Genomic DNA, 19,126 nt, shown 5'->3' with positions numbered 1-19,126 from the left:
TTTTGTGCTCCAGGGTCATATATCAGTTATACGGCTAAGCCATTGTAGGGCTGTGCGATTCGGTAACACTTTAGTTTAGAGACCAATTCTCACTATTAGCTAGTTGCTTATTAGCATGCCTATTAATAACATATTAGCTGTTTATTAGTACTTATAAAGCACATATAACATAAACTTACTAACAACTACCTTACTAACTATTAATAAGCAGCAAATTAGGAGTTTGTTGAGGCAGAAGTCGTAGTTAATGGTTTCTTAATAGCAACAACTGGACTTTAAAATAAAGTGTGACCTGTGATTCATTGTATTTTAGCTTCAGCTATTTTGGCTTCCAACAATTATGCAAGCACTATAATCAAGATAAAACGATTCATGCACCAAACTGCATCCAAATCAGTCAAATTATGTAATGTGACTGCCACAAAAAATGCAATCTAGTGTGTGATGTGCTTGATATTAAAAAGAGTTAAAGAGATTAAATATATTTAGATTAAATTATATTAAATATATTTATTCAGTTTTAAAGTGACAGCAGCCTAATATACTTGCTGCAAAAGAACAAGAAAAAATCACTCACTGCTCTTGACTGAATAACTTTAGTAGCTTTAATAAGACTAAATGTGTATTTAATTCATACAATGAAAACTATGGAGTGTTTTATTTTTACATTTAGTAGGCTTTTAACGGAATACTGTACTGTTAGATTGACTCACATGAAATAAAATTTAAAGCATTGTTTATTTTATTTGTATTTTGTCTATTGTATTTGCTCTATTCTTTGTCATTTTATAAATTTTTATTTTATTAATGACTTTTTACTTGTCTTAAGTAATTGTTCCTTGTTTTACATTACACTTACATTAGTTAGCCTAGCATTAATCTCCGCTATGGCAACTGGCGTGTGTGTGTGTGTATAAGATACACATAACTGGTGAGCATGCGTGACCAAAATTAAAAAAAAAATGATGGGTTCATACCACTCATTTGCATACTGACATGGTTAACAGCTGTTCATACACAATCACCGGTATAGATCGACTAACTGTAATACTGTATAAGATTTCAATTCAAACTGAAAGCATAAATCTAGGCTACTGTATGCGCTGCCGTTTTGCAAAACTGTGACATTTCATTTCATTCACTGACATGCAACCAGCCAGAATAAAAGCTTGAAAACATAAAAATACAATCCAAATTCCAGAAATGAAAACTAAAAGACTTTCAGATCACATGAGCCAATATTTTATTCACACCAGAACATAGAGAACATAACAAATGTTTAAACTGAGAAATCTTACACTTTTATCCACTAAATGAGCTCATTACAAATTTGATGCCTGCAACAGGTCTCAAAAAAGTTGGCACGGGGGCAACAAAGGGCTGAAAAAGCAAGAAATCTTGCAGAGATTCAGCTGGGAGAACATCTAGCAACTAATTAAGTTAATTGACATCAGGTCTGTGACATGATTAGCTATAAAAGGGATGTCTTAGAGAGGCAGAGTCTCTCAGAAGTGAAGATGGGCAGAGGCTCTCCAATCTGTGAAAGAGTGCGTAAAAAGATTGTGGAATACTTTAAAAACAACGTTCCTCAACATTTCCGGAATTCGGGTTGTAATAAATAATCAAATATATTATGAAAAAAAAAATCGTAAAAACATATGAACATAAGCATTGTTTTTATTTCGAGTTGTGTGTGAAAAAGCTATTGTTAATTTGAAAGAACTGTTGTTAATTTTGTTGCAACACAGAATTTACTAAGTACTGTATGTATTAACAAGCTTGGTCTTGTGTTGACTCGACTTTGCCCTCGGCTAGAACACTTATAAGCTCTCTATTGTGAAGCTGAATGTCAGTGTAAAGTCACATCCATTTAACAGGGAGTGGAATAATAATGGGCATGACATCATTTGTGCGGTAATGATTAATACAGTGCCTATGATTTCAGCAATGTTTAGGTAAGAAGCTACAAAGTTTCTCTGTATTTTTAATGTTCTTAATAAACTTTAATGTATCTAATGTTGACCTTTTTTTAAAGCACAGTCATAAATGGTCAATGATAAAAGTTAATGTTATTTCAAAGGTGAGGGTGCAGAATTATATACTCTCATTGGTAGCTGAAAACCAAATCAAACTGGCCAAAACATGACTTCAGCAGAAATCTGCAGAAGCGTCCTGCAGATTCAGACCTTGACCTGACAAAGAAGTCATGGTTTGTAAGCATTTATGACTGTTCTGGTTAATCTTAAACCTTTGATCCAATACCCTCTTTTCCCATGCCAGGTTCTTCTCTTTTCCATATGTTTGTATGCGTTTGTCTATGATTCTGATGCAGACCATCATCTCCACAAGTTTTTTTTTTGTTTTTACGCCTGTATATTTTCATAAGCCAATGAAATAAAGTAAATAAAATAAGAAGCTGCAGTGGACAGTTCAGCAGTTCAGTTCAGTCTATTTTACAGATTATTATTTATTTTAAATGTTCTAAATTGCAACTTCATCATTACAAATGTGTAATTATAAATATATTTAAAACAATAAAATTACATTAAAGCATATTTTAATTTACTATAAATGCTTGTCAGTATATTTGGCATTACACTTTACACAACAGATGTAATTATGAAAAAATTAGATATTTGACTTCTGCCTACACTCTTAGAAATAAAGGTTCTTTATTGAAATGTATGGTTCCATGAAGATCCTTTAAACAGAACTTGAACCTTTCTATTCCACAGAAGGTCCTGTAGTGGAAAAAAAATGTTCTTTAGTTCTTCAGACTAAGGAAAACCTGCTTTGTAACCTTTATTTTTAAGAGTGTAAAGGTCATTGCACACCGAGTCAGAAATTTTTGCGTGCGTTTTTCAGTTTTTTCGTATTCCTCATCCTTTCCTATCAAATGCATGCTACAGATGCGAAAACGCAGAAAATCGAACCTGATCCGAATTTTGTTATGACGGACGAAAGTTTCGGAGGCAGTGTGTAAACGTGAGCATTGAGGTCGTATTTATTTTTTAACGTGCGGAAATTTCAGACTAAAATCAGTGTGCAATGACCTTAAGTGGGTCAAAAAGCATCTATTTGCATTACGAATTTAAACTGTAATACATTTTCATTTAATTGTAAATAACATGCAATGAAGTGTCCGAAAACAATCTGTTCACACTCCAGAATCGTCACACTTTAGTTTAGGGACCAATTCTCACTATAACTAACTATTATGATTTTTTTCCCCCCACAATAAAATCCTAATTTGCTGCTTATTTATGGTTACGGTAGTTGTTAAGTTTATGTAGGATTAAGGGATCTATAATATGATCAGGCAAGGCATTAATATGTGCTTTATGAGTAGGCCTACTAATAAACAGCCAATATGCTAGTAATATGAATGCTAATAAACAACCAGTTAATAGTAAGAATGGCTCCCTAAACTAAAGTGTTACCATATTTTTCAAGTTTATTAAGTATTCGTTTTAATAGTATGCTAAAGTATACTTCTGCTTCACAAGGGTTCCCATGCCAGAAGGCACTTTCAACTTTCTTCCATTCTGAAGGCTAATGTAAGTCAAAACGGAGACAAGATTCAGTCTAAAGTCAAAGAAAGTTTCACATGCAGTGAGCATGAGGTCGGAAGAATCAACCAATGAAAAGCCCAAGGCTGTTTGTCATAGAGTATTATTCACGTGCTCTGCGTATGTGACACACATCAACTCCTTTTTTAACTCACAACACTATTAAGTATTAAACAGGACCATCTGTCAAACACACGTTTGTTATTCATGAAAAGTCAAAATGCTTTACTTCAATTTCGAAGAATAGATACATATTATATTGTTTTTCTATGTAAAGCCTTTGAATAGCCCCTACATTTGATATTTCCCTATTCCACGCGGCTCTCCCTACATGTGATAAAGCACATATACTCCTACTGTACTCAGAAGTTGGACATGATCGCACATCACGTCATCTACAAATACATCTGCTACTAATATTCCATATAGCATTTTGCTAACAACATGAATAAAACAGTCTAATTTTCTCCAATATGTTCATTGCCTTGAGGAATTGGTTAGGAAATCTATATTACAAAATCTCATACCGTAAAGCAAATTATTAATTTGGACTTTCTGCCAATTAGATGGTTGTTTGGAAAAACAATTTGCTGAAGAGTTGAGGTCAAGGAAAAGTGTCGACTTTAGCTTTATGTTTGCAATGTTGAAACTGGTGAAAAAGGTGAGGATTATGCATGTGGGGTTTGGCTGCTTTACCAAACTAATGAGACTTTTTTTTTTTTCTCAAGTTAGATTGCTCATGTTGGTTAAATGTGCTGTGATTCATTCATATGAGCACTGCTGACCATTTAGTTTGTCTGATTTACAAATATGGAGTACAAGTCAAAGTGTGGCCTATGCCACACAAAATGGGAAAAAAGGAAAAAAAAGGTACATAATGTGTTTTCCTCCTATAAACCTTATGCATCAGAGAAACCAGTGTGAAGCCATCTTTAGAATTTTGACTTCCTTGTTTGTGGTAGCTCATAGCAGATGTCATAACAATGTCATTCATAAATTCATACGAGCTTACCTTCAGGCTGTGAAAACACAAACGGAAGACAGAAGACAACATGCGCAGCGCTGAAAGGGGCGGAGCTACACTTATAAACAATTCAATTCATTTTTTTTTTTATGTGAAGATCATTTAAAAAATCTAATAAAAACATTTTGTGGAATCTTCATGGAACCACAGATGCCATTTTAAGAGTGCCACTAAAAAGCAATTGAGCTGTTTCGTTGTGAGATAAATAAACCCAATTGGGTTTTAAATCAGTCTTTCTCGCTCTAAAAAGTTTTCATGTTGTGTTAATTTGCATATGCACTGAATGAATTGTGTGTTCTGTAGAGCCTATAGAGAAGAAAATTTGATTTGTTCTTAATTTATTTGTTATGTTTGGGAAATATCACATGCATAAATGGGCAAAAAGTACACCTGGCTTGGTGCAATTTAAGTTTGAGCTTTGTCAAGTATTTTAAAGCATTGGAGGGTGTAAGGAATGCAAAGGCCAAAAAGACTAGGATTGCTGTTAAGCCTTGAAATTTTATCCTTTTTTAGGATTCTTATATTTATTTTGTAATTAGAGATGCAATACCCTTCTTCATTTTTGTGTTGTTTATTTAGCATTTTTTGTTTTGTTTATTACTATATTTGTAATATTTTTATTGATGTCTTGCTGTTATTATTTTTTACACATGTTGTATTACTAGATAACGTTTTTTTTTTTTTTTAGGTTTTTTTCCAGTGTTCTGTAGCAGTGGGCGGGTTGTGAAGTCGTGTGGTTGTCATAGCGGCGCTGTTCCTCCTCTGAAGCGCTGTTGTTGCTCCTCCTCGCTCGTCGGCGCTAGTTTTATTTAAAGAGTGAATGAGGAGAGCGCAGTTTTTCTGCTGTGGATACTGTTTGAATCAAATATGTCTCACACTGTGACTCTCACCGGTCCCTCGCCGTGGGGTTTTCGTCTGGTGGGCGGACGGGACTTCAGCACACCGCTCACTATTTCAAGAGTACGTCTTTTCTTATTCTTCTCTTTTTTAATGATGAACTTTTTTCACAGTGCAACGGAGGCGAGGGCCTCTTTACACCCGGCGTGCTGTTTCACTGTAAAGATGTTACATGGAATTTTTGGTTTACGTTTTCTTAAGATAGAACTCTTTTTTCGTTTTGCGTTGTATGTTGTGTCTGTTACAGTAGCAAGATAGTGACAGTCTTTGCATTTGCGTTCCACTTTGTAACGAAAATATTTAAATTTCACATGATTTCGCTGTGTCAAGCAAACATATTGGTCAGAAGTTGCTCTTTTATGCTCGTTAAACTTAATGGAGTTCTCTTACAATTTGGGCTCAGTCGAGAGATTGAGGAGTTGAGAGATTTAGGAGAAAAATGACTTAAAGGGAAAGTTCACCCAAAAGTGAAAATGATGACTGCATCCTTTACTCACTGTAAATCTGTTCCAAACCTGTACCTTCTGCTGAGCACTTCAGAAGATATTGTGAAGAAAGATAATAACCAAACAGCTGACGGTAGCCATTGACTTCCATAGTATAATATTGCATCAACTTTTTAGTTACCCACTTTCTTCAAGATATCATCTTTTGTGTTCAAAAAACAGGTTTGGAACAACATGAAGATGAGTAAATTTTAGGGCAGATTGTCACTTTATGACGATGTCTATTAGAAACATTTAAGATATTTCAGAGATCTCCTCTGTGATTTTCACATTTCTTTGGGCACTGACTTCGATGCTTCTCAAATGAATGAAAAGCTGAATCATGCTCGACAAACCCTATCATTTACTGCACATTTGCGGTCAGTAAATGCTTGTGCCAGAAGAAATCTTATTCAGCTGCCTTCCACTTACATTGCCTTGGAAAAGCGGCAGCTGGTTTTCACCAATTAATATTTACAGCCAGCCAGGGCTTTATCTGTGGTATGAAGTGGTCGAGGATGTTTAGTCTACTCCATCCATCTATCAATCCAGTGGATGAATGGATGGAGTGGATGCAGGTACAGTTTTCTAGCTGTTTATTAGAGCTGATAAAAATCCAGATCCAGATCCTATACAAATAAAATAACCCCTAGCCAGAATAAGAACCTTGCGTTGAATGCTTTTGATGTTGTGCAGGCCAAAGAAATATCTGTAACTTGTAAAGATAGCAGCTTGATCGCACTGAAAGCTGGTGAAAGGCTCATCAGCACCACAGGCTTGAGCATGAAACTGGTAGAGGCTCGGCTTCGGATATTTCGCATTCACGTCCTATGAAGGTTTCCATCTGGCACTGGGGATAGATTTCCCAGTAAATGCTGAGATTAATAGGTCAGCCACAGGTTTTGTTTGGGAAAGTGTCTGTTAGGGTTGCAGATGTTAAGTTGTCCGTTGGCAAAATAGCCATTTTTCCAGAATCAGAATGGAAAACCTCCAAATGGAAAAGAGGTAACGGTTTAAACACAACCCAAGATGCAATTTTAGTAAAAAGAGTGTCTGATTCGGATAAAGTGGCAGATGCATTGGTGATATGGAGACGCTGTGTTGAAATCTTCAGTTACACTAGCCATAGGGTCTCTCCACAACCTTGTTGTCAAATGCTTTCGCTTCTGGGCTAATGGGTTGAACATTTGGTGTTTTCCTGGTGAATGTGAGAGTGGTGAGGTAAAAGCTGACTGAATCACTGCCAAGCGCAATACATAACAAATTGTCAGCACTTGTCCAGACTGACAAACGTGGCCATCCATTCACAGCCCCGTGTCACACAGAAGGCAGAATGCTTTCACTACATAATTACTGAAAAGATCTGAATCTCGTTTTCATTCCGGTGATCAATTTACATTTGTCCGAACCGGTTAAGCATGCACCGTTTTATAAACATATTTACTCTGTTAATCTTCAGTGTCTGGCTGGCTCCCTTGGGGATTTCACAAGGCTAATTTATTGCATCCAGGGCCTTCCTCTTGTTATTGCTCTGTAAGGGCATGCAGTAATGCTGGCACGCTGCAGCTCATTGTCCACAGGCGTTCAGCTCTGCATTCATAGCACAGCCACATTCCAGGAAGCCATGTGACATTATTCAAAATGAGATTAAGTAGCAAATAGGAGATTTTCAAGCGCAGGACTCATCAAAGTTCACAATTGTTCAGCCTCATGGGCGTCTTGCCAAGCTGTTAAAGTTGAGTGTCTGTTCAAATGCTCTATACAATTGAAAAAGAAAATGGGTCGTTGCTCTATTCTGACAGGGTCATGGACGGTAGGGAAAAACACAATGCTTAAATTCCAAGGATTGCCTAATCAAATGATGCTTGCCCAAAAAAACAGTATGTGAATTCATCTGATGCTAGGTAGAAGCTAGGCAGATGCCAGCACTGACAGGTTGCGTGACATGCCCCCATCCTTAAAAAACAATGCAAAATAACAAACATTCAAGAAAATATGTTCCAGTTTACAATGAACACGGGTTCAGTTGCAACAAAGGTAAACATGATTTGTGCTGACCACAGTGAAAGCATAATTCACTGTTGCACGGTAAGCATATTTCGGGAATTTGTTGGGACTAAAGATCTGGATCCTGAAGCTAAACCGGTTTAGAACAGTGGCTCTATACTAAATTGTTTTTTTGGAATTTTGTGTCATAAGAATTTGTGAGTAATAACTGATTTTTCTCTATTGAGTTTATCACAAATGTAAAGCGTTTGGTCTGGAAGGATACAAAAATAAGCAGTTATACAGTTGTAAACCGCTTATGACATTGTGGCACTGGGTACATTGAAACCAACATTTTTGACTCTTTATATCCAATTTTCAGTGAGTGTTCAGTGAACAATTTTAAGGGATATAAAGCACATATTTTTATTTTGACAACTAACCCAGCCTTTCTCTTCATCATTCTCTCTACATTGTCAAGTTCTGATAATGTAGGCCTATTTCCAATGTTTTTCTCTGTAAAGCTTAGCTTTATTTTTGGCCAAAACACACTTAAGTTTTCTTAGATCAGTGTGAAAAATTTGTCTTCACACTCTCAGAAAAAAAGGTACAAAAACTGTAACTCTGTGGTGGTGCTTTTTCAATAGATACACTTTTGTACCTTAGATATGATCCTTTAGGTCTGAATTTGTACCTTTTGAAAAGGTCCCGCCCTAGTGACAGCTTTTTTTTTTCTGAGAGTGCACAAACTCTCCAGTGAGTTCACATCACATAAATTGCCCTCTGTAACTAGTCATTTTCTGAGCAGGCTAAACCAAGATGTTTCAAGATGAAACACCATGTATGACTCGGGACAGTCACACACATGGCAATGAAGCTTGTTAAATGGGATGAATTAGCCTTATTAGTAGGTCAGGAGCTTCTGTTTACAAAATATTTAGGGTTGTGCATATGTGCTTGGCTTATTATAGGCAGTTTGCTGATATAGTCATGTAGTTAATGACTTTTAGTTAGACTAAATCCCACTGTAATAACAACAGCCCTCAGTGCTTAAGTCAAGTGTTCTGTACTTAGGAACAATTTCAGGCAACTTCCTGGCTTTTCATCAAAAGTGGTCTTTTGTACGACATTTAGAGGTCTCTGAGTACTTCAACTTCATTGTATCTACAGTGTGTTGTTATAGTGGATCTTTAACAATAGTGACTGTATCTCTCTATCAAAGATTTTTAGATTAATTGTAATTATTTTTACTAGGGCTGGGCGATATGGCCAAAATATTATCAATTGTTTTTGGTTTTTTTTCATTTCATGCAATATCAATACCTTTAATGGGAAAAGAAATGTTTTCCACGTGTTTGGTAGACCTTGAGAATGAATGTGAAGATAATTAGTTATCTAAGAGCTCCCTTTTAATTTAGGGCCCCATAAAATCTTTTTTTTCCACTAAATTCTGTCTTCCATTTTATTTTAGTTTCCTGGATACAATGGTGCCTAATTAAAAAAAAAAAAAAAAAAAAAAAACTTTAACAATTTAACCAATCTTTTAAAATGTAATGAAATTAAAATACAATTTACAACAAATTATTGCATTTTTATTTTTTGTCAAATAAAATGTACTGTGTAGCTATATAAAATAATGAAAAAATACCTTGGTTGTATGATATTCCTTAAATTATTATTATTATTTGAAAATTACTTTTAGTATAGAATAGTAATATATTTCTGTCATAAATTCCTCAAGTTAAACCAGACTTTTATTTTGACAGTTTGTCATGAAGGTCTTTCAGTTTTACTTTGTTTCAGTGTGGCAGTTTTTCTCAGATGAAACGGTTAGCCTATTAGTTACAAGCACTGACTGTTGTTGCATTTATTTCTGCTGTTAGATTAATCCGTGTCAAGTAAAAATGTCATCGTTATCAACATAAATTACAGAAGCAATTAACCCTTTACTGTACATTAGAATGTTTTTGATACCTGATGTCTACATCCATCCATTTTTCAAACCACTTGTCATTGTGGTTGGTGATTTCTAAAGCTCTATATAGGAGTTTTATTGTGAAACACTTCTTTCAACATAGTAGAGTGTAGATTTATAATATAGTCCCATATAACAGTTCCTTACTAACATAAACAGGCTATCTAATGGCTATTTGCATTTCATCACTAATATTAAGTATATTTTGATCCAGAGGTCAATGGTGGCTGCTGTAAAATCACATGACCAGTTTAATCCCTTGAACTGAACAGATAACTGATTTTAGTTTGTGAGATCTCCAAGCCAGGCAGGATGTGTGATCAGGGTGAGTTAGACGATATAATTACTGAAAATTGTTGTCATGTGTAGAGAACACAATTTTTTTTCACAAAAAGGGTGTAGAGAACCCTTTTTTTTTTTTTTTGAAGGAATTCAGCCATTGTTTACTGTAATTGTTTGAAGTACTTTTAAAAAGGGATATTATGGTTCTTGCTTCTCATGAAAACTTTGCCATTAAACCATGTCTAGATAAATATTTCTCCATAAAATCAAAAGAAAAAAACGTAGTTTCAATTAGCTAATATTTTTATAGCAAAGATCTTTGGCTTTATGATGTTCCTTTTATGACTTCATTATTTCCTTTTCTATTGTCAGAAAAAGAAAAAAATATCTCATTACTGTAAAAGAAAAAAATCCAACATAGGCTGATTAGGCTCATTGGAAAAACTTACCTCTACTTACAATTCACCGCAGGTTTCAGCTGAAATGACCACTAGTGGCAGTAAAACATCAACAACTTTTAATCCTTTCCACACGAAATTATGATTGAAGGGGCAGATTATTGCTTAATGAAGACTTTTTCCTTACACGGTACTCTTATAACCTCAGAACACTTTTAGTGTAAAATATAGTGCAGGGGACCCACATTTTTTTGTCAGCAGATCTCCTTATACATAAAATATTTACTTGATATATCCCCTGGGATTTTAGGTTAATATTTTAATAATTTAATGACACATTGAGGTCTCTGATAACAGTTAATGGGCACATGCCATGCAAGTTAACAGATACAATATTTAATATTTTTTAGCAAGTTTTGTTATTATTTTATAAAATATTTAAATAAAATTAGTAGTAGTAGTAATTTAAAAAAAGGCAGAAATGTTACTGTTGTAAACTACAGTTGTACTGCAAAATAAAAATTAAATATTTGATAATAATTACAACTATTTTATTTTACACTACAATACTAATGTTTATGTCTAAAATTTCAAATGTTCAATCCCTCAAGCTTATAACATTTCAAATCCTTGAGCTTTTATTTTGGCACTGTCCATAAAAATATTGAAAATTATGCATGAATCATGTAAATAAAAAGCCAAGGTCATTGGTTTCATTCCCAGGTAATGCATAATAAGTTTACACAGTACTTACAGTAATTGTACTGATCGTTGTATTAAATTTAATTAATGCTAGTTTTAATAATAAATAATGTTTTGACAAGATGTTTTTAATTGCTTTATTAAGTCGTAGTGATAAATTAGTTTTCTTTTCACATTGCAATAACAATATTGTGATCTATTTATTTAGGCTATTTATGTATTTATTTGTTAGCATAATAATGAGAATTTATGGGGAAATTACGCAAAAAAATTATTAGATTTTTGGGAAATGAATCAGACGTTTCTATAAGATTTACACTGTGTAATGAACTGAATTTTGACGTGCAAGGTCTTGCTCATAGGGTCAAAAAAGCAAACTAATTAGAGCTACAGTGACTATGGAGCTGCCTCATAAACATAGATTCATCACATTGAATAGTCATTACATTTCACATTAGTCAAGTGAGTGACTGATCATCTGTCATTGGTCTAGTTGTCGGCTTTGTCTCACTGATGATTTCCAGTCAGTCGGTAATAGTATCTTGCAGGCGCTGTAGTGTTTGTCTTGGGTGTGGTGCTTCTTTAACTTTTCTTTTGTTTGTCTTTTGTTAGATAACACCTGCGAGTAAAGCAGCGCTGGGCGATTTGTGCCCTGGAGACACCATCCTAGCCATCAATGGAGAAAGCACAGACACCATGACACACATGGAGGCTCAGAACCGCATTAAAGCCTGCACAGATCAGCTCGTGTTGGCCATCAGCAGGTAAATTTGCCTTACTGTCCATACATTCACATGGAGGTACTGTACAAGAGCTGTCACTGGGGCGGTACCAATTTAAAGGACTTTTGTGCTTTATTAACCCCCGTGTATATTAGTACCTGAAGTGTACATCTTAGTACCTTTTGAAAAGGTACCTCCATAGTGACAGCTTTTGTATTACTCACCCTCATGTTGGTCCAAACCTGTAAGACAACTTCAGAACACAAATCCGAGAGTTTTCTGACTCTCCATAGACGGCAAGGGAACTACTAATCTTAGGTGGCTAAGATTGACCCGGAAGAGAAGAAATTGTTGAATAAAGTCGTTATTTTTGAATGAGACTACTGATATAAACATCTAGTTTTTTATATGTACAATAAGGAAATTAATTGCAACATAAAGGGGAAGACGGCAGATGAAAGTAAACGGTAAATAAATGACTTTTGAGTGATTCGTTACTAAAGTGTGCAGCAAATACGCTAAACATGGAAGCTTGAACATATGGTATATGATAAAAGACAATCCTTTTCACACTAACAGAATTTTTGTGTGCGAGTGTGAGATTCACCCAGAGGCATCATATGCTACATCTTGCCATATTTGGTGTGTGTTCTCAGAGCGAGCTGCTCTTGTTATTTGGAAAAGCCCTGAACTCTTGGTAGACCTGCTCATATATCATCTTTCGACATTAAGTGGTACATTCACATAGGAGTAGTAAATTTATTTAAGGATTCTCTGGGTTTTTTATGCTCTGCATTCGACTGGGAACTTTAGAGACTCCTTTAGTTTTCCTCCACAGCTGATCACGTTTCAAAACCTTCAGCCTAGCTTTTTTTCACACCAGTAAATCTACATGACTAGAGTAACAACAGAATTCCACATTTTGTCAACATCTGATCTCTGCTGTCTTTGTAGGTGTTTTTTATGGCCTGCGTCGATGGCCCTGTGAAGGTCACGTGACAGCATTGTAAATGTAAAAACAAGGCCCCCTGTATCTATTGGTATGTGACCTTTAGCATATGCCAATGAGTCATTTGTATTAGTCTGTGCTTTTGAAATGAGTTGTGCTCTGGCACGATAAGCACTGTTTCATTCCAGTGTGCATGGATGTACTGGAGCAGGGCGGGGAGACTGATTACAGACTGCAGATTCTGGAAATACTTAAAATATGCCACCCAGAATCATATTGAATCATATTCTTCTTGAGACTTTGTATTGAACATATATATTAAAATAAAAAACAATAAAGAGACATATTATGCAAATTTGTGGAAACTGTTATAGAACTACAGATGGAAGAAATAAAGCAAATCATATGTTATTAGTTGCTGGTACAGTTGAGAGATGCATAGATGAAAAATTGAAAAAATGAGTGACACATTATAAATAAGCCAATTCAGGTGTAGCCAAAGAATGTGCTTCCTCTTCAAAAAACAAAGCTTCTGTAACTTCTAGCAGGTTCTTCCAGTTAAATCAAATGTGCATGTCAGTTTAGATTCAAGAATAAGATTTAAGATTTGGGAGAAATCATTCCTGGATTATTCTCAGTAAACTGTCATTTGTGCCAAAGGGAAGTTTTTATTTTTACTGTCAAGAAATCATATTTTCCCACCAGGGTTACAACTGCCATATACCACCGTACATGTGCCCCCCACATTTAGAGTACAGGTCAACAAATGTGAGTTGTTCAATGGTTGGTTGTTAAACTACTACCTATAATGCTAAAATGTGGTAAAGTATCAACAGTTCTTATAATAATTAGCCCTTGTGTTATTTTAGCCCTGTCACAGCAAGACTGGAATTTTAAATAACTGATTACACTGTGGTAGTATTTCAATCAGTGTTGGAGGTAACACATTAAAAGTAATGCGAGTTATGTAATCAGATTACTTTTTTCAAGTAACTAGTAAAGTAACACCTTACTTTTAAATTTACAAAGACATAATCTAAATTAGTTTTTCAAATAAGCAATGCAAGTTTGTTTTCCCATTTATTCCCTGTGTTGAGAGAAATTGTGAGTGAGGTGCAGAGGCAGAAACTCTTCCTTCACTTTTGGTGTGAAAGGGCCTTTACTGTTGCTAAAAATATAACTTTTGGGGTTTTTAAAAAAACAAAACAAATAAGCATGCCCAGCCCAGGTGCCAAAAAAGTAATGCAAAACTAAAGTAATGCATTGCTTTCCATAAAAAAGTATTGCGATTAGTTACTTTTATATGGAGTAATGCAATATTCTAATGCATTGCTTTTAAAAGTAACTTTCCCCAATATTGATTATAATATTACGTTTTGGTGTGCCTTGTAATAAATCACAGGTTATCATTCAAAATGTACATGGTTAAGCATCATGGTATGAACTTCTGCATAAAATAGCTGGCAACATTGTGAACTAGTAAATATCTTCCTATTAGCTACAGTCATGCAGTCTTGCTTTTTATTTGTGCTGGTGCTGATGAAATGGGGACATGTAAATAATATTCATATGAAAAAAATAAATCTTTGAAAAAGTTTAACAGCACATACTAAACAGTCACATATTTGAAATAATGTGATTAAATTTAATCAGTGTGACATGCACCACATACACACGGCTCTGTTTATAATAATTACCACTATAATAAGTTCAATTTTTTAAGTAATTGATTTATGCCACATGATGTTTGCTTTAGCGTATTTGTTCAGCCATAAATTCTGAAACAGATGAATTTGTTGTCCAAACATGTCAGTGTTTGAGGAATGAGGCTGGAAATAACACGCGTATGCTGACAGTGTAAAATTAGAGCATCGCATTACAGCCAAAATGACCAGGAAAGCATGGGATTCTGAAGTAGAAGAGCATCCAGTACTTACATAAACATATTTGGTCACTGACTAAAGCAAATCCAGAAACCATTGTCTGGATGAGGTCATATATTCAAGCTTTTTTTGTTTTCAAGTGTCATGGTATGATTGATCTCTCAGTGATGCAGGTTAGTAAAGGTCATGACACACCAAGCTTATGGCCTGCATCTGGGCCAAAAAGTTGCTCTTGAACACGTTGCAAAGACTACACCTTACGGCCAACTTACATGCGAGGACTCCATGTGTAAGATAACTCTCCAGACCTGCAGGTGGCAGTAGTCTGTATTCAGCATTCAAAAAACTAAAGCTAGAACTGCAGATATACCATTTTGAATATGAATCATAACCAAATAGTTGTTGGTCACTTCACTTTCTTCATTCCAGATTGTCATGTCATTATGAAAATATTTATTAAAATATGAATATATGAAATAATAATAGAAATAAAAATGTAACAAAAGTACATGTACTAAAAAAAAGTAATAAAATTGAATAAAGAAAATATCTAATTTAACTACTTGATTTTGATCAAAAGTGAATTGAGAGTACAAGTATGCACAATGTATGTACATAATCTATATTTGTAATATTTCAGGGTTGGGAAAAAATGTTGTTTCTATTCTCCTGTATCTTTATCCTTTTGTTATTATAAAAGTTCAATAAACAGATTAAGCAAAAAATAAAAATAAAGAAAAGAAAAGAAAATATCAAATTTAACTAAATAAAATGCAAAAATAAAATCTAATTCATAATATATAACCAGCTTGGTATTGTTACAATGTCAGTAGCAGTGTTGGGGAAAGATATTTTAAAAGTAATGCATTACAATGTTGCGTTACTTTAATTAATAAGCCTCGGCCTGAAGGAAGTGTCTCTGCCTCTGCACTTACTCCCAATTTCTCTCAACATGTGAACAGGAGAGCTGTCAGTCAATAAATGGGAAAACAAAATAACTTGTGTTACTTATTTGAAAAATATATTTGCAAATATAAAAGTAATGTTACTTTACTAGTTACTTGGAAAAAGTAATCTGATTACGTAACTGATTGTGTTACTTGTAACGCAATACCCTCTAATACTGATCAGTTGTATACAGTATGTAAATGAAAAATGTGTAAAAAAAAAAATTCTGTTAACATAACCCAGATATCCCTCAGCAAAAGGGCTTTGTGAAAACTACAGATCATACTTCCGGATTTTTGTCTCCCCATTCACGAACAGTCGGATCGAGCCCACACTGTAAAAAAAAAAAAGAAAAAAAAGTTAAGCGAACTTAAAAAAAAAAAATTTTTTTACCAGCTTCAGCAGATTTTTGAGTTTGCTCAACTTATTTTTGTGGGAAATTCTCAAATTTTTGTTGTATAAACTTAAAACAACAAGTTGAGAAAACTCAAAAATCTGCTGAAGCTGGTTGCCTTAAAATTTTAAGTTGGCTCAACTTTTCTTTTTTTTTTTTTGTACAGTGCAGTGTATTATGGGTGTTGAAGTTTTTTAAATTTTTAGTTAAACAGGAACAGCCTCTTTTCTCAGATTTCTCTAGTCATTATATTTTTTTAAATAATTTTTCTACTGTATAGACAGCCAATGTATTGTAAAAACCAGTGTTGCCAGTGATGAATTTCCCCTTTAACGCCCTTCATTCTTGTGTTTCTGACTGCAACGCTTACTGGTGCCATGTCTGGTTACTGGATGTACCGGATGTGTTCCCGCTTGACCTCTTGAGTCAGCGCTGGACAAAAAGGTCTAACGTTCATTCAAACGCACCCTGGCGTATCCTTGAGCCGCTGTGAAGGCAGAGAACAGCTGCTGGGAATCTCTCCGTATCTCCCTAGCCTTCTCCTTCCTCTTTAAGGAAAGAAAGTTGCAGTCTGGAAAAGGCGGAGAGTGTGGATGAGAAAGATTTGTTTCCACAAGTCATGAAGCTGTCGGAAAGAGCCTGCTGGGCCAGCAACTTAAAGCCGAGTGAGTCATAAGACCTGGGTCATGAAAGTGCAGGGGAGCGGAGAAAATAAAAAGAGGAATTAAGGCACAGAGAAAACAGGGCAGGACTTAGTGCTTCGTGGACAATGACGCACGAATGAAGAATTGTGTGTGGATTTGAAAGCTTAGAGGAGGAAACAAAGAGAAGGAAGAGCTACGTTTGCCGTTCCTTGACAGTTGAAAAGGGAAATGGATCGGGTGATGTCATTGACGAGAAGCACTCGTTAGTGTTTGAAATGAAAATATAGTTCAGAATTTTGTTTTGAAACTTGTTTTGCTGTTGGTTAAACAAACAGGACGTCCCGACCAAAGACACACTGGTGGTTGAGCCAAAAGTTGACATGTTAGGACATCCTGCATGGGGGAGGGGTGGGGGCATTTTCTTTTTTTTTAGCAGCCTTGTATTATGATACTTTTTTCCAAGAATCACAAATGTTTTATTAATATGATACTAGAGCAGGAATGGACTCTGTCCTCTAGGTTTGATCTCCATCCCTTAATAAACGTGGCCAGTCCCGTGAAGCCGGTTTAGTTGGGTTTTAGGGTTATATTATGAGTAAGAGATTGCAAAGTGAAACTGGAACAATCAGCTGTCAGCAATGTGACACATCTCTGATGCAATGAAGTTACTCCCCAGTTTCTCTCGCTCCAAATTAGCAGTTTACAACAAAAGAGCTTTCAAGATGAAGCAATGCTTATTTATTATACCCTCAGTCCATTACACATGAGCAATTATAGTTAAACAATTAATATTGGGCGTTTAGTTGAAATGCATTTAAATGAGATATTATGTAAGATAAATAACCTTTAGGCTCAATATGTAAATATTTGAAGAGTTTATTTGCAAAAACCGATAAAAAAAAATATATATTTTGTTATCATGTTTTTATTGTGTTAGCTGTATTTTTTTTTAAATATTTTTACTTAATCAAAATAACCCAACTGCAGTTTGATTGAGATTAATTGGAATGCACAATGAAAAAATAATTTCTAAAAATTGTTAAAAACGGAGTTCATTTTTAACTTCATTTATAGACTTCTTGTGAGAGATTCATTTTCTGCTGAAAATTACATGATTGTTATAAAAAAATATGAATTTGTACATTTACAAGGCAGGAAAAAACACCACGGCTGCCATAAAAATTGGAGAATGTTATATTGTATATTATCTGACTATTAATGCAGGAGAATGAACTGAATTTATTCACTTAATAATTTCTATAGGTTCACAAGAAGCTTAACTGTTCATGTGAGTTTAGCAGTTGTAAAAGCTTTTTTATATATTCTAGATAAATGTATTTATATTAATTTACATGCAAAGTTGAATATTAACTTTCAAAATATAATTGCTTATGTGTAATGCATTAAAGATGTAATGGTAACGCTTTACAATAATGTTATATTTGTTAACCATATTGAATGTATTAACTTGCAATAAGCAATACATTGTTTCAGTGTTTATTAATCTTTGTTAACATTAGTTACAGTAGTGGCCAAAATTATTAGAACACTTGGCATATTTAAGAGGTTTCAGTTGTTTTTGTTGAATTGTCCATTACAATACCCATAAAATGAACTATTGCCAGAACTTCCTGCGACAGAAGGAATCTGCTGAACATTGAAAATGATGGACTGGCTCCTCAAAGTCCAGACCTCAACCCCATCCAGCAAATTTGGGGAAATATATTGACACTATGCCAGAGAGATGTGCTGCTGTAATTGCTGAAAAAGGTGGACATATCAAATATTAAAATTAAAAAGTGGATAAAAACCGTACGACTCACTTCATCTGATAATTGTTGTGCTCAGAGCAACCATCTGCATGTTTCATGAACAGTATGAAATGAAGAATTTTTTGGAGGAAAAAATCCATTAAAGGTCCATTAAATATCATTACCAGATACAACTTTTGATTTTAATAATGTATATGTAAATGTTGGAATCAACATGAACTAAGTAAGATTAATAAATGCTTAAATGTTAATATAGTTAACTAATGTTAACAAATGAAACCTTTGTGAACTGCTTTCATTTGGGGTGAGACCTCTAAAGAATAAAATGGATTTATGGTATTCGCTGTCTCCTGCTTTTGACAGCACATCTTATCATTGTTGCTAGTGAAGAACAAAATGTCTCCAGTACTAAGTGAAAAGACGAGACAAATGAGAGTCGCTGTGTTTACACTCTTCAGAAAGTCATAGTTGACTGTGACGCATTTAACTGAGATCA

The 19,126-nt window shown here is 34.6% G+C and overlaps 1 protein-coding gene across 1 annotated transcript in view; it reads left to right on the top strand.

The window, feature by feature from the left end:
• Window positions 1–5,374: 5,374 nt before the first annotated feature.
• The window catches only part of pdlim4 (PDZ and LIM domain 4), a 37,150-nt gene continuing 23,398 nt past the window's right edge, over window positions 5,375–19,126 (top strand). The window contains exons 1-2 of the mRNA XM_058758176.1: window positions 5,375–5,553; window positions 11,931–12,082. Coding sequence (XP_058614159.1) covers window positions 5,461–5,553; window positions 11,931–12,082 — 245 coding nt within the window. The 5' untranslated portion in view covers window positions 5,375–5,460. The remainder of the gene's footprint in view (window positions 5,554–11,930; window positions 12,083–19,126) is intronic.

Source organism: Onychostoma macrolepis, chromosome 21 (genome assembly GCF_012432095.1).
Source record: "Onychostoma macrolepis isolate SWU-2019 chromosome 21, ASM1243209v1, whole genome shotgun sequence".
In the NCBI taxonomy this organism is placed as follows: Eukaryota; Metazoa; Chordata; class Actinopteri; order Cypriniformes; family Cyprinidae; genus Onychostoma; species Onychostoma macrolepis.
This window is presented reverse-complemented; position numbering and strand designations above follow the sequence as displayed.